General features: G+C 30.2%; 1 protein-coding gene across 1 annotated transcript in view; it reads right to left on the bottom strand.

The window, feature by feature from the left end:
• Positions 1-17,047, bottom strand: part of LOC124363579 — a 46,000-nt gene extending 28,953 nt beyond the window's left edge. Inside the window, exons 1-3 of the mRNA XM_046818835.1 lie at positions 16,920-17,047; positions 14,035-14,281; positions 12,496-12,650 (exon numbers count right to left, since the gene is read on the bottom strand). Of these exons, the coding sequence (XP_046674791.1) occupies positions 12,496-12,650; positions 14,035-14,281; positions 16,920-17,047 (530 nt within the window). The remainder of the gene's footprint in view (positions 1-12,495; positions 12,651-14,034; positions 14,282-16,919) is intronic.
• Positions 17,048-18,077: the final 1,030 nt, after the last annotated feature.

Below are 18,077 nucleotides of genomic sequence, written 5' to 3'. Positions count from 1 at the left end.
ATGAAATTAAATGCATATCGTAAATTTTCAATATAATCACAATCAGAAACAAAGTTTTGTAAAACCTCAAATTCGTCCATGTTTTAGTCCCTATTTTCATATGCTAAAATAGTACATGCTATCACTACACACGGTTACAGATAGACACATAATTTATGTGTATAAAAATAATTCTTAAATACGAATAAAATAGTTAACAGCATGGCACAGCCTTCAGTTTGACCTTTGACCATGTAAAAACATTTTAAGTTCACAAGTTTTCCTAAATTGTTTAAAATGTTATGTAGATTAAAAGAAACTTTTATGATAATTACGAATTGTAAGAGTTGTATTACATTATTTTTTGCAGCATAAAATCCCAATTTTCAGAATTTTTTCCCGTTATATTGATGAAAATGTTCAACACCATGTGTCTTTTTATAAGGTCCTTAAAATATCTACAATGTGATACAGGTTTACATTTGAGAATTTTTAGATTGAAACTCGCGACCCAATATGTACGTAAGTTTAGATTAAACTTTTTAAATTGGGTTTCTCATGTGTATCTTAAGGAACATGTTTTTTTAATTCTTTCTTGTGGTTCGAATTGTTTTCTCGTTATATGTTTAGGACACTTTATTAAGTTCCCTATATATAAAAGAAAAATCAAAAATGGAAATAACCAAAAATACGTGTTTGATAACAAAATCATTATTCTTAATTTGTTTTCACTATACTATGGTTTTTCTAGTAAATTCTCTCTAGTGAGTTGTGATAGAACATATTTATAGTTAAAAATTGTATGATGGTGATTAAGGACAACTGAATTTTTAATATTGACCAATTTGAGCAAAGGTACAAACATTAGTTGTGGGTGGTTTGGAAATAAACATCCTATACAGAATTATCGTGACTAAACAGGTTATCACCTTGTATTCTATTTTATGTTAATAAATTTACTATGTTAATAATTTATACTGCATATAACCAAAAGTTGAATGTAATTTGAAGAGGCGCTGTACCTACAGATAACCTTTGTTTTCTTTAGAAACCAATATTTTGTCAAGTGTAATATCCGCCTGAACACCAGGAGTGCCTGTCAGCTGTATTTCCTGTTACACAAGATAAACTAATGTTTTCTTGCCTGAACATTTCATATATGAACTTATACGAGGCTTAGCAAGACTATAATTCATTGTATTTCACTTTCATATGGTAGTGTAACCAAATGCCACATCAAGTAAGATGTGATATCCATTTGGACTTTCAAACACGCGTATATAGGGCGAGGCATAAGTCTGAATATACCGAAATAAATGAGAGAATAATATAAACGAGTTTTTTCATTAAACAATGGAGCAACATTATTTAAAGCTACTGTCAATATACGGTATAAACGAGATAAAATTGTGTTAATATAGTTGTAAAGTCATATTTTGAACGAACTTCAAGGTAAGGTTAATTTTATGACTTATACAATAGTAAACTGTACGTTGATTGGACCTCTGTTCATCACTGCCAAGCGTATTGTGATTATTTAAGCAAAATATTTATCTGTGCTCTGGGTACACTATCTCTGATATAACTAGGGTCTGGTTTATTAGAGTTGCTTGTGTTAATCTACTTTCGCTACCTGGTAACCACATTTCGCCGAAGCTTATATACATGCGTATACAATCGACACACGGACTGTAGTCAGAATCAAACCAATGTCAATGGTTGCAATTCAATCTGCACAAATAATTAAGTGTTGAAATTAAGAGAAGAAGCTGTCTTATGGTGTCGTAGTACCTAATATGACACCCAAAAATAAAAATATGAAAGAAAATATAGTAGATTTTAATAGGTTTTAAAAATTTTTTTAATGTATTATGCCTTGTATATAGAGAATAAATAACTGCATCATGTTATTATCGGAATTGGACAGAATAGTCTATAAAATAAATTGTGTTAATTTTTAAAGTAATAATTACTCGAATTAAAAGGATCCATCTTTCGTCACTGTTATTCCATTCAATTTCATTTATTTAGCACTTGAAATAAATCCCGCTAACAAAACTCCATCAAAATTTGTACGTTTCCGGAATGTTATTTACATATTTATTGTTTATTAGTGACGTATATCACTCCATTGGCCGGTAAATTTGTACGGTGAACAGAGATTTTAATGAATATATTTCACCCACAAACTATAACAATAGTTGTATTCATACAAATAATATAGAATTAAGAGTATTTTTATTTTCAAAATGTTGTAACACTTTAAAAACCGTTACCGAGGAATTACCTAACCGGAAATTTTTTACTTTTTATTCGATTTTACGAAGTCTTGTATTAAAAATGTCGCTTACTATTTGGTACATAGAAGGATCAAGAATGATCCTAAAGCGATTTATTTAACATTAAAATGCGGCGTGGGCTCAAATTTATATTAAAATGCATAACATTTTTAAAATTTTTTATTGGATTAGACGAAATAATCTTGTAATTTCAATATTTAATATTGTTTATATTAATTTATGTGAGTAGGTCAGAAAGTGCCGATTCTAGCGCACTTTCGGAGCCAACAGTAAATCAAGGGAAAATACTGTTTAAAGGACAATAAACGAATCTGTAAAATCAAACAGTAACTCACGAATGAAAAATTACCGAATCTATAGCTGTTTGCTTCTACTTTCTTGAGCAGTTTTAATGTAAAATCTCCTTAGAATCAATCTATTGGTCTGGTACGAATAAACTATAAATTAAAGCTTATAAACGGAAATGATGGAATTTGCTAACAATCACTCGAGAATTCGGGGAGAATGTGAGTAAAACCGCATTCTTTTCACGAGGTTCTTCATTTAATTTCTCCAAATGTACTATAAAATCATCAAAGATTTCAGGCTTAAAATCGTAATCAAATTCAATATCCAAATAGTGAAAGATTATAGGTAAAATCTTCTCATAATAAACGTGTGTATCGATACCTACAAACCTAATGTATTCTTTGAAAAGGAAAATAATTTTTTCAAGGGTTATGAGAGATAAGTAAAAATTTGTATTTATTTTCCTAAACTCTGTAACAAATTTTGTTTGTTTTTCACCTCCGTATTGTAATTTTAAGCAGATAAGCAGATTATTCAAATGTGTTAGTTTATTTCGAAATTTCTTATGTTTAGGTCTTTCATACAAAATTAAATTACAATCTCTACAAACTAAATATCTTTTATCAATAATTTCTCCTCTATTATAACACTTGTAACAGTTGGCATTATACTCTTCATTCATTTATATAGAAAGATTTTATGTTATAAATGGAGATTATGGAACTAAGTCTGCCGAGATATAAATTTTTCAGCGCAAATGTTTATGTTTATATTTCAACTACCGAGATAAAAAGAAATTATTTTATTATTCAACTATTCAGGATATTTTGTCTATGATTACAAAGATTATTCCGGAAGAAATCGAGATTTTTCATCAGCGAAAGAGTATATTTTTGAAGTTTTAGAAGGAATGAAAGAGAATAATATGAACATCATCAATTATTGTTAAATACATACAAAATGAGTGTTATTAGTGTGCGTGTTTTTGCGATATCTACTTAACTTCTAAGAAATTGGGAATGGGAGAAGAAGAAAGAAATCATATGTTTTATTTCAATCAACTCTAGATTTGTGACGTCTGCTTTTCAGCTGAGAGCGTTTGTACCACTAACGCTTGACCTCGAATCTCATTTTATTGAAACATGTGAGAGGCGTTTGTGTCACTAACGCTTGACCTTGGTTTGCTCACGCCGCGAACAATGACCTTGCTTTGCTCACACCACAATGACTTTGGTTTGCTCACGCCGTGTGCGACAATGAAATCACTGTAAAAACACTTAATTCTGTATTACAAATGAACACTATTTTCACACAATGTTTTTATCACAGTTTAGAATGTCTACACAAATTCACAATCTTCTTGCAATTTTTCCTTTCTTCGAGTCGCAAATATAAAAGTAACTTATAAAATATAATAACACTATGAATGGCAACGCCCAGTGGAACACTTCACTTCACTTTTAACAAGAAACACAGAACATCACACAATCTTCTTACTTCATATAAGGTCCATTTCTTCTTTCTTCAACTTGGAAATACATTAGAATCTTCTAAATGATGATATATCTTGTTAAATTTCGTTAAAATAGAGGAGGATCACACATGGCTAGCTATACGTGGCCAACGCCCAGCAAGAGATGAAGACGAGATGTAGTGTTACCAACATGTTAAAATGAAATGTCTCAATTCCCTAGAACTGTTATAGTTTCCAATGTATATTAAATAAGTGAATATCAATATTTATTTCAAACCTTGTTGTTCAAAAACCACTCAACCGATTTTAATGAAATTTGGTACACATATAGTAAATACTTAACTCTTTTGACTTAACTTATCCATAAGGGTGAAATCATTCCCTATTTCTTAATATTCATAAAAAAATATAAAAAATTATCAGAAAAATCTGAAACTTCAAAAACAAGCGAGGTCAACTTAAAATTTCATGAAAATAACAAAATGTTCAAGATCTACCCCAATCATCCCTTATCTTTAAACTCTTATATCTAGAGAACTATTGGAGCTTTTTTGATGATATTTGGTATATAGGATCAGTAAATATTAAAGTATTTTTTTAAATCACCACTTCCGGTCCATGACCTTGAAATAGTTTTTTTCCTAATATCATCCCTATTTTTCAAAATTTTTTAATGCAATTTAAAATGAATACTTTTATTAATGTCTTTAACAATTCTGTAAAGTTTTAAAATTATCCGATTAATAATAGTGAAAATAACGCGATTTTTACTGAATTTCTCTAATATCGTTCTTAATCACATCATAGCCTAAAAATTTCTCAGAAACCACAACCACATAACAAATCGCGTTTGTAACAGCCTTTTGAAAATCCATATTGATAATTATATCGTTCTTTGAACCAGAAATATTTGTCAGACTCTTTGTCGTATCAATGACATAAATAGGTCTATTCGCTAAAAATTCTTTAGGATTGTAATACATTTCCTTATTATTACAGTAAACTTTCTTAAAATCTTGATACATCTGATACATGATTCTGAAAAGACCTCCTGAAATGTTTAAATTTTGTAATTCATCTGGATAATAAGAACCGCTCAATTTTACTCTGATATTTTTTACATTCAAACTATCAAACTTTGAAGGATTTTTTTCTTGATTATTCTGTCTATCTGTTTGAAAACCAATGATAACGAACTTGGGATTGAAGATATTTCTATAAATATTTGTGATATCGAACGAATAAGTTGTTCCGGAAATACCTTTTTGCTCAATACATTGCCAATCTAGAAAATTAAACATAATATTTTGAGTTTTTGTAATTTCGTTAATCAACATAATTTTACTCGTAGTTTTGTAATCAATCATCGGCACTCTAATAAAAAATCTGTAATTGTAATTATGCCATCAACTGGCATATCATTTCCAGTTTTTGTTTTTAATATCGCATCATCGTCTTCTACTCTTATAAAACTTAGATAAAATCCTCCTTTATAGATCGGAATAGTAACATTTTCAAAAAATCCTAATCCAAAATGAGATAAATTTCCAGCTGCTTCAAAAACACCAAATTTAAAATCTGATTCAAAGCCATTAGAAGTTTGAGAAATAACATCACTTTTTGAATACGAAATAGTTCTTTAATTGTGCTTAATTGGCCACAGTTTTCGACTTCTTCTATCAATTTATTGTGTTTTCTTACTTCAATCTTAGAAAATAAAAACGGTATAAAATTATCGATTAATCTAACATTATCAGTTCCAAGATATGCTTGACCATCTTGTTTTGTTAAAGTTCCAGAAATATAAAACTGGAAGTTAGACGAGCAAAAATTATCTCCAAAATCAATATTAAACTCAGTTCTTTTATTCGGTTCATTCAAATGTTGTTTACTAATTGGATAGAAATTTTTAAACTCCGCCCTTTCAATATCACTAGCATACTTTTTGTAGTCCGCCATTTATTAAGAAAAAATTTAGAAATTTTAAACACCATATATAAGAAAGATATCATTTTTTCATCGATCTAATGTACGTTTTTATAAGAAAAGATATAAATTTTAGTAAAATAATTATAAAGATTAGAGTCATTTATAAAGGAGAAATTTTGTCATCATAGCCGCCTAATCCATTAAATCTGTTATCAAGGAATTAAATGATGTTGGTGATTTAAAGTTCAAAGAATATAAGAAATTAATGGAATTAGAAGAAAATAAGAAGTATAAAATTGTGACATTGGAGAAAATGAAAGATAAATTCGGGCTTACAATCATAGCAGAATTGGAATATTTCAAAGTACACTTACCGAACAGATTTTTGACTGTTTTGGATGAAAAAAAGATTAAAGAATTGAATAAACATGATAAATTTCACTTGGTTGTTACTGGAAAGAAGACTATTAAAGATAAAGACTGTGTTACTATCAATTTTGTAGAATAGAAGATTTTTCGTTTATTCGTAGCAGACATTTCAAATAGATTTACTAGACAGCTCAAGAAAGTAGAAGCAAACAGCTATAGATTCGGTAATTTTTCATTCGTGAGTTACTGTTTGATTTTACAGATTCGTTTATTGTCCTTTAAACAGGAATTTCTATTGATTTACTGTCTGTCCCAAAAGTGAGCTAGAAACCCCATATTCATATCTACTTATGTGAATGTTTACTTTTTGTTTATACTCTCCTGGATAATCAAATTCTTCCTTTGCAAATGGTGTTGAATCCTTTTGGGAAATCACTGGTTTAATCCCATACATCAAATTCAGTCACACGCAAACGCCTCATCCATTTGAATGATTGCAATATTACTACCAGTATTTGACATTCTATAAAGAAAACCCATGTTAAAATACATTTTAAGAAATGTACACATCATCATTAAAAATAAAGCAGAAATTTACCAGTTTTAATGTAGAGAATATCTACCATTCAGTATATGTAACAATATACACAGGTATTAATACATACAATACTGCGAGGCTTTTTGAATGATGTTAAAAAATTCAAGAAAATGAGATACAAGATAAACAGGATGGGCCTAACTTACATTAAACTGAACTGTATGTACTATTCATACTACCTCAAAATGTGTTAAATGTTAAAATTTGAATTTCTGAGTGGTAGCTAAGTAGTTGCAGATTTCAGCAATTCAGGTGACAGATTTCAGTCACCTAGGGAGGTGGAGAGCAAGGCACTTAACCTTGTTAAACGAGCGACCTCTCCATAGCAATAATATCAAACACTGGTTAAACTGAACTGGTAAGATATAGTCCTCCAGAAACACTGGATTCATGCCTACAAATTTCAATAAATTAATATTTTAAAAGGATAGTTACTAAATTACATTACTATTTATGAAATAAATTAATAAATGTACACTTTTGTTTTTCCTCTGTGATATATTTGTTGTTATACCGTACTCTATGGTATTTTTGCTGCTAGAAATAAAAAATTTAAAAATACGTTAAAGCTTAATAATATTTTTGTTTCTTTGTTTTATATAATATGGCATTTTCAAGTGAACTTGACTTTAAACTTGACTTTTAAACTATATTAAACTATAAAACATTTGAACTTCTCATAAAGAGTGAGTGACGTAACTGAGTACCTTGTGAGGTTTGGGTAAGCTCTGGCTTTAAACCAAACACGATTTATAGATCAAAACCTAAGTATGGAAATATCAGTTTTGTGTCTTTGACTATATCGTAGTGTTCTGAGGTTATGACAAATGTCATGTCAGAACTGTTACAGTAAGAACACGCCGAACTATGAAGCCATTATGATACTAAAGTGTGATTAATTGAGCCAATTGTTTTAGAACTATAGAAAGACTAACTTCCGTTTATATTGTGATTGATGACTCTAAAACTACATTTAACGCCATTGGCAGTCGATCTGTCACCATTAACTTGGGAATAATGTAGCTCCTGGGTCCTATAATGGTATCAAACTCTCTTTCTATCTCTCTCTCTCTCTTCTCTCTCTCTCTCTCTCTCTCTCTCTCTCTCTCTCTCTCTCTACGGAGTGTAATTAATTCTAAAATACCAAACTATTTATAGAATTGAAACGTGTATTTATTATGTGTTGCTATTAAACTTCACGAATACGATCTTTAATTCAATATTTACTATAGTAAATATATTCTGAAATGATAGTGAAAAATATTATCTTTTTATTAGGTGCCCGTATTGAATGTTAAACAAATAGCTTTAATTATTACGTACATAATATGGAAGAAATAATACTTTAAAGATATCTAGTAATGCTCCTTATTGTGCTGGAAATTTGTCTTATGATAACTTGAACTTGAACTCTTAAGAAAATTGTTGCTACTTGAGATAACTAGAAACTGATCTTTAGAAAATGTATTTTCGGCAAACTTTTCAAGACCGCTCTCCCACCTTGGAACATGTATCGAATTGAAGATTAAATTAATGAAAATGTTTCAAAAGGCGGTCGTTTGTGTAGTGTAAGATTTTTATAAACCAGAAATATCATAATAAGTTTTTACTGTCTTGCCATTGAAGTTTCTGTATCCAATATTTGCAAATGACAGTTAAATCTATTTTTCTATCGACTGCTAGAGGAAGAGACTAATAGATGTACATTGTAGTTTTACAAATTTTTATCTATGAAAAATACTTATACCGGTAAATATGTTTTATATGTTATGACAAATAAGCAGAAGACCAACATTTTTCATTCCTTTCCATTCACTATTATTGCTCTAGAAATAATGACAGGAAAAATGTAGTTGGCCTAACAGATCTGATATTTTTTTTGTCTTTTCGCAAATTTTTAGCTCTGTAGACGGTGGTTTTCTTCAATATAACATAAAAATAATTAAATAAACCCAAAGAAAAATAAAACTAGAGAAGTTTTACAGAAAAGTAAGGAATTGCTGGAGAAGTATTTTATTGATTGAATATTATTTGATTGAATATTCAAACGTCACTTGATAATATACTAGAAGAATATTTCAAACTATAAACTGGTTTATTATCTCAAAATAAATGTAAAACTGTTTTGCACTAGTAATATCGTCGTATCCATATGTTTTGATTTATTTTTTTTAGACGAGATTACAGTAATTGAAAACATATGCAGCAGGATTCAAATTGAAAATTTGAGGAGAATGTTGTTTGTATACAAATAAAATTTCATATTACAAAAATTATTGTTTGTATTAAGATGAGAATTCGTATATATGCTAGCTAGATCACATTTCCACGACACAAGATAAGAAACTTCGCACATTTCCGTAGGTAAATTACGATTAGAACATAGTTAAACATATTTATTTTCGGATATGCATTTAAGTATATAATATTTAAAACTAGTTAAATAATTCTTATTATAAAGGGAAGTAATTTTACTATAGATCACGGTCCTGTTGTTTTTCCCCAGTTAGTAATGATCCCATAACCTGACAACAACTTAAATATTTCAAGGTTGATAATTATCAAGTTTTTTATTTAGAAAGCATTTTATTAAAGCAATTACTGTCCATAAGAAGGCAATATGTAACTCTTCCTTGTCCAGTGACAATGCAGGAGTACGCCACACCGCGCGTCGAATAACAGGCTCTGTTGGAGTTGCATTCAAAATGTCAAAAACCTACATGTATTATTTTGACACGTATTACATTCTAAATTATTGTGCTTAGTTTGAATACAAATTTACTTACCCTGCGATTTTTTCGTTGCCTTTATATTTTTGGTAAACCCATAAGATCAAGTCAAAAGCTTCAGTAAAGCTCATCGAAATAGCATGGAGTGACATGTACCAACATCAAACTCAAATAAGCTTAAATAGAAAGCTTCAAGCAAAAAGTACGTCTATCGGTCAGGTTAATTAAGAGATATCATGCGGACCTATATACAGATGGCCACAAAAATAGAAATGAAGTTTTTCCAGCCCTTCGAATGAAAAGAGTAGTTAACTATGATTTCGTCTAAATCTATTGCCCCAAAGATAGAAAAAATAATTATTTATAACTTAGTCCTGCGTGTGAATCCTCGGCTTAGTCCAAAAATATACTTATATTCTTTTATTTTTTTCGAGTATAAGAATTATTTTTGGAGTAGTTTACAACAATATAACAAAAACATAACATGAATTTGATAGCAAACTTTACGATTATAGCACTGACAGTTTGGTTTATCTGATTAACTTCATTCATCTTTCCTCTGAATGAATATGGGCTCCAACAATAATTAAATTTAGTCAGAAGTTCTTTTGAAACGTTTTGTTCAAAAGTACTACCGTAACACAATTACGTAAGTAACGTTGGTTGTACGAAATGTTTCAGGGTAATTACGGAATGCTACAGGCAACCGCACTATTTAGAGTTTCATATTTGTGCTTGTACAATCGCTTTGATGTCACCCAGTGCAGACCTTACAGTAAAGTGTACAATGCCAGATAATTCATTTTCAGTACAAAAATTCGTTTTGAACATTATCTTAACAAATATTTTACTAAACCCAGATCTCTTTTAAGAGAAGGAGTACGATACTAATTTATTTATAAAAAGCGAAAAATAAAGAAAGAAAGTAATCGTATTTGATAAAGAAAGTAAAACATAATATTTTTCTTTCTATTACAAACATAATATTTTTTAGAAAATAATATGTAACACATAATTGAAACTGAATATCTAAAAAAATAATATTAAATTATGCTTTTACTTCTCAGTCTATCCTTTACATATAACCTCAAACAAATATAACAATATATGCCAAACTTTTTTCCTCAATGTACAAGTGAATCTATTTTGAATATGTTTCTAACATCACGTATTTTATAACAAGATATCGGCAGTGTTATAAAATAAATGTCAAAGTCTTCGACACTGTGTATTTTTGGTGTAACACACTTTGTTGTGTATATTTTAAGTAAAATCTTCATAATATTATGTCGTCAAACTAGGAGTTATGCAGACGTGTCAGTCTATAAATAATAGACGTGTGAATGTTGCATCAAACAATACGTATTCATGTAGAAACGGTCAATTACAGCAAAGTATATTTGTATATTCCAAAACAGTCATATCAAAGACACGATTTAGTTTTTTATATTCAAATAATTATACTTATCAATAGGATACAATTATTTCAAAGCCCAAAAGGTATTTACATGCCTTTTTTTGCTACAACAAACACTTAGGAGTCAATTCATTAGCATAATTGGTTGAAACAATGGTTAAATATAGTTAATAAAATTATTAAATACACCTCAGTTATTCCTACTGACAAATATTAAATAATAGTTTTTATTTTTAAATCTGCCAATTAGTAACATGAGGAAGGTATATTACAAGAATGCTGATTCTCTTCATTCTTACGTAATACAAAGTGTTTAGGGGGGTTTCCGGACATTTGCCATCGTTCAGTGAAACAAAAACTCACTGATTCAAAAATTTAGTGAACGATGGCAAATGTCCGGAAAATCATGTTTCTTTCACAATCCTTCCATCGTCAAAAATAAACTTCAAACAAAGAGTTTAGGGTTTATTAGCCTATTTATCTTGCCGAAAGCAATCAAGATTCCAACTGAGAAAGAATGTAATTCAAGTTGTCAATATTGATAGCCAATGAATTCTTGAAGAATTAAAAATGGAATTTGAAAATTATATTACACGTTGTAGAAACTTCTTTCCTACTGTAATTCTTTAATGGATTTAAAAATAAAGGATCTAATAACAATAAGGTTTTTTGGCGAGGCCTTTCGTTTTCAATGAAAGAATAATAAGACATTAATATAATATTAAAACCACTTTGATTTCTGTTAAAGTTGGTCTGATGATATTTGCATTTAAAACTAACGGCCTTTAACGAACCTTCCAACTACTCTCGAAAGGTGACTGATTACCGGATAGACAAAACCTATACTTTCCTAATGGACTTTCTCTCTCTCTAAATGTCAGTTCTACAACTTTCCATATTCTAAAGATGTTACTTATATTTTTTACTCAATATTTTTTGTAAAAGGAGTTTTCTTGTACTAATCAACAATATCATTAATTTCAGCTCAAAGTAGCGTTAGTAGTGTAATTAGTTTTCACACCAAATAAACACAGTTATGAACCACTTACTTGCTATCGAAAGGTTTCATAAAATTAAATATTGGTTGTTATGAATTTTATAAAACAACCATTAGATTATACTTACTTACCGTCTGATATTATCCAAGAATCTCTTACTGATTAACACTCAAGTCTTGATTGCTATTTATAAAATCATTTAATTAACTGGCTTTAGATGCGTAGCTGTAAAAATTCTTTTTCACCCCCACATTAAAAATTACGATGAAATATCAAACGGCGTTGTATTGTTGCAGTTTTATATTTTTTACAAAACATAAGTGAAATGAAACAACATTTCATTGATCTAACATTTAAATACCGAAACTCCTAAATCCACTTACCACTAAGGCATATAGTATAACAGTAACTAACCTGACCATGGCGAGTATGTTGGTCTCTTCTGCCCTGAGGGAAGAGCGTGGCCTGGTAGCCAGAGTACAGACCAGTTTACGAGCACACCCTAGGGGATCCTGCTCTAGGGCCGAGTCCCAAGTCGGGATCTCGTTCAGACTATCGTCAACTATTCCCTGAAAAACATGGAAGACACGTCAAAAAAGAAGTAAATCTTTGTCTAAAATTTTTAATATATTTTTTTATTTATTTATTTCAAAAGAGCACATCAGCAAAAAAAATCACAAATATAATGTAACTGCCTGTGAGTTGAGATAATAATAACTTTATGAATTTTTGTTTGCAAAAAGTTTCTTTAGTTTGTGAACCGATATTCTGCCACAAATTCTAAGCTATTATTCCTTGACGAATTAGTTATAAACGCATAATTTACAAATATACTACTCATTTCTTGTTTTGAGAGCTACTCTTAATTTGTACCATTTTCTTTTTACCGTCACTAGCAGAACCGATTAAAGTGACGACTCCAGGAACTGTTATTCCTTAACAGCATTTAATGCTACTTTATATTATCACGAGTTGTCATATTCCTACCCAGGTTAGTGTTTCTACCACTATTTTACTGGCATTCACCACATAATGTTTCTTAACAGCCGGTTGACTCCTCATAATTATTTTCTTTCTCATAATTGTTCTGTTCCTTTTGTATGTACGTAATCATAGGTGTTAACTTCGTATTATTTCTGAAGTCCTGTAGACACATTCTTCTACAAACTACTAACGTAAGTAAATTATACTTACGTGTTCATTTTTATATTCATAACTTGTTTTCTCACTTTCGTCCAAACAAAATATTCCCGTAATACATTTGGGTATTATGAACACATGTTTGGCCACTCTACATCGACCAGCTAGAATGTTGAAACATCAGTCATACATGAAGATTAAGATTAAATTCAAATAAAAAATAATTGCTGTTTTATAATATATTAGAAAAATACAGGTTATTATATACAAAATTAATTGTTTATTTAGTTTAAATAATTAACTGAAATAGTAGTTCTCTATAATGACATTTCCTATGTTTTAACTTTTATAATTTCACTATCCTAATATTAATTATTTATATCTTAGACAATTGTTTCGTTCTGTTAAAATAACCCCTTATCTAAGAATGAATTATAAACTGAATCAGCGATTGTCATAATATCTAATGTAATGTAATAGAAATTAAATTAATAATCTTTAATAATAATTTTTTATTTTATTTTGGTCAGAAATCTTTGAACAAAAACTAACTGAATTTTTAGTAATTGTTTTAGAGCTAGTACTATATAAATTCAAAACGAATGTATTTTATTCACTGACAATGACGACAGGTGTGTATCAAATACTATATTATTCATATTGGTAGAATATGAGTTTTAGCAAAGCATAGATAATTATCTGTTACATGAAACCTTCTGTATCATCATAGTTTCAAATCTCAAAGAATTTTATATATTTGAATTTCACTAAATGAAAATGTATTTGTGTATTAGAATTCGCACCGACACTTACGTCAGGGATGGACCGTTTGGAGAGGCCCTGGATGCCCTGCAGTGCCTGTTGAATGAGCGGAGTGAGGTTAGGTGTGTTAGGTCGTATCTTAGTCCAGTCCTGAGCCAGTAGATGTACCATGTACATTCCCGCCAGTCCTGCAGCCGCCAGAATTGCCAGTCTCAGGAAGTGTATGTGAGCTTTCACCGCTCCTGTCAGTATCAGCAGTAGCAACGTCACCCATATCGATCTTGTCATCTTGTTGCTGCTGAAACAAAGCATACACCCATATCAGGATCTGAAGTAAACAAATAATTTGAAGGACTACACCGGTAGGGTTCGTATCTGGCTCGATTTTACCATCCAGTTGAACATACACTGGGTACAGCAAAAACCTATATGCATCTGGGTCTCACAAGGATTCTCCGGAGCACTTTTTGTAAATGTTGAGACATAGGGATTGACCGATAGTTTCAGTTTACTGCAAAGGATTGCTGTTGCGATTGGTGGGGTTACCTTTTTGTTAAAGATTTGTTCAAGCCTAAACCTGAGGGAGTACAATTCGACTGAAAGAAGCTGATACAAAGCTATTAAAATGGTGACCGTGGTCCTATCTCATAGTGAAAGTTACACGGGATACTACATATTTCCTTATCTTAAATATTCTATTACTTCACAAATATTATAAATGTTCTATTATAACTATTCTACATCTTTTCTTATCTTAAATATTCTATTACTTCACAAATATTATAAATGTTCTATTATAACCTACATCTTTCCTTATCTTAAATATTCTATTACTTCACAAATATTATAAATGTTCTATTATAACTATGTGTAGTATTTAAAGATGAATTCCTCATATTTCCATTCATCCTGAGATTTTCGAAAACACCCACTTTATTCCGCTGAAATGGCTTATCGTATACACGTTTAAGGCAAGATCTTAAAACCTTTAACTTGCATGTTTGAATTTAATGGAAAAAATATAAATGTGTGTGGTTTTTAGAAGTTAACAGGTTAAATTATATTGTACCCTTGTTTACAATTTGATCCTATAGCCATTATTCACTTGAATCACGTAATAATCGTAAATTTTCGTACCCACGGGCTCTTGTTGACTCCCCAATTACTGCATTTATGGACAAATGCCTCTGCGTGTTCTCATTATTACATAACTGCTCTCAAACAATGCAGATAATGACGAATATTCCACCATGCGCTAAATTTACCTTACTAATCATAATTACCTTACTTAATTAACTATTGCTAACACAGGCATGTACAATGGTGCACTATTTATTTTGTTTACGTCAGCTTAAGCCAACAGCTTGTATTATTTTACCTGTTTGTATTTATTTTCTATTTTCACTCGCTAAAGCACATAATCAGTATTATTTATATTTGGCCGTTTTTATTGTACAACAATATTGACTGTACGAACAGGCGATACGAATGGAACATGTGGGGAACTGAATATAAAGAACGTCAATAATAATATTAATTAAATTTATCTGTATATTAAAGATCAGTTACATTAATTTAAGTAACACAAATTCATATATTCAGTGAGAGTTTTTAATGCCACTGAATAATTTAACCAAGTCTTGTGCTTGAAATTTCCAAAAGTTACTTTAAAATACATATTTTAAAAAAATTCTACTTTCATGATAGTAAAATCATAATTTACAACACAATTTAAGTAAAAAGTAGAACTGAGTGTTATGACTTTTGTTATATTTTGTAAACAATATACAAAAGAACTTTATCAAATAATATAAACTTCTTGATAGCATTATGCAGGGAAGTAAAACGAAAATATTAAACCAGCTTTTCAAACATACGCGTGTTCGTATTAAATAACTGATAAAACGTGTCCTCGTTGTCTGATATCTTATTGTATTATAGGTGTTGGTTCAACATATCTGATATCAGTATTAATACAACACAACTGTCTTCATAACATTCCAAGTACATAATAATTGAACATATTTACTTTTTCCAATTCGAATTCTTCAGAGAAAGTATAAATAAGATATATTTTAATAGGCTCCGTTGAAGTTGCATGTAAAATTTGAAATCTATAGGTTAGTAAGTTCTCGAGATATCGTGCGAAGGTAGACAGTCAGTTAAACACACAGACAGGAATACAAATTTCAGCCCCTTTGAAATGGGGTCAGCTAATGCTCCGCTAATAATCATCATCTAAGATGTTTATGTAACTTAGACAGATTAAATACCGTTAAGCCTTTCCACACAACGTCTTGTTAATAAGTGTCTCTTACTATATTTATCTTAATTGAGAATGTCAACGTAAGAACATAGGATGTTGCATTAACAAATGGTGACATTAAATATTATTGAAGTGTTACTTCCACCGTTGTATATTTATACGCTTTTGAAACTTTATCTCGTTCTCACCTTATTGTTGTAAAGTATTTTTAAGATTAATGTTACGGGTTTGTTTGAATTAAACACTAGGCGATTATTGAATATACTGAATATTTATTATTCTTACAAATAAATATAATTAATAATGTCTACTTAAAACTAGACTGGCTTTAAATAAACTACTTGTTAACAAAACTCACGAAGTGTAATCTATTCTGACACAATCCACTATGAAGTAAATTGCCTATCTAATTACACACGAGTATATTTAACACTGACACAGTCAATAACTGTTTACAAAAATCCAGCTGTCACGATTACGAGTATTAGCATAAATTCACTTCTGAAGCTCAACTCAACTCGCTGCATAGCTACAGCTCCTTATAAGGCCACTAGAGCTTCCAGAACATTCCAGTGGAGACGTCCAGAACCCACTAGTGGAGAAGGGTCACATCCTCCATACACCGCTCAGGGGCGTGGATGGCCGGATCAAAGAAACCGACCTAACTCACTGACCGCTCCTCTTCCAACAACGCTTTTCATCTATTCTCGCTTTGTATCTGGGGTTGGCCGTTTGTATGGAACATTCTCCCACACTTTCGTAACAATAACCTTCTCCAAATGGTCTCAACCTGCTCATTCTATCTCAAAATGTTTCTAGTGTGGTTTGTTTTCTTAAAGACTAGGTCTAAGCCATTGAAATAATGGTCTTTATTTAGTGCATGCTGTATAATCGGGCTATACTCAACGCATATGTACTTCTTGTCCTGTTTTTCATTTTCCTTCTCATTGCCAAGTAATATTTTGATCGTGTTTTTCTTTACTATTTTGTCCATCATAGTGTTGTTATAACCTTGGCAATATGTTTTATGATATTTAATTCTTTGTTATAATTGGTTATCTTCAATGGTACTTTGAGAAGTCGGTAAATCATAGAGTTATAAGCGGCCATTTTTTACGTGTATGGATTATATGAAGTGTAATGGATAGTTTGGTCTGATGCTGTACGTTTACGGTAAATGCCATATTCAAAATTATTGTTGTTTTGGTCTAGGGTGAGGTCTAAAAGTAAGGTGTAAAAGGTTTTATATCGGACAGACAGGCAGGTCGTTTATCCAAAGATTTAAAGACCTCTAAAAAGCTTTTCAATCGAGCTGTTAACGCCTAGAGTGTCGAGGTATTTTTAATTTAATTTAGGAGCAAGATGACAAAACGAACTCCTGCCTGTTATTAAACCTTTTTTAAGAACAATTTCTTCTTTTGATATTTTATTTGATACCTCCCATGCTTTACTACGCATGTATTTAACTGTTTTATGTAACAATGTTATAGTTATTATTATCATACCTTTTATTCAATAACTTTAATTTTAAAGGGAAGAAAAATTGGAATTTTAGTAATATTCTTAAAAGTTTTATTTCATTGACTTTTAATTATAAAACACAGAAGTAAACACTAACTACGTAAAGTTGCATAATTTTAGGTATTTTTTTTAAACAATGTGCGAAACACTCTTTAGTTGTAAACAAAACCACTAGGAATTAAATTTGTATAAGCCATAAATACACTAAAAGCGGATAATGGTTTTAATATATCATTCGTTGAAATCTGAATTCTTATTAATAATGAAAATGATTCCTTCTCAAAACCGCGTTATTATGAATAGGTAT

This window comes from Homalodisca vitripennis, chromosome 5, assembly GCF_021130785.1.
Source record: "Homalodisca vitripennis isolate AUS2020 chromosome 5, UT_GWSS_2.1, whole genome shotgun sequence".
NCBI classification, from domain to species: Eukaryota; Metazoa; Arthropoda; class Insecta; order Hemiptera; family Cicadellidae; genus Homalodisca; species Homalodisca vitripennis.
Note: the sequence above shows the minus strand (reverse complement) of the source record. Positions and strands in the feature narration are given on the sequence as shown.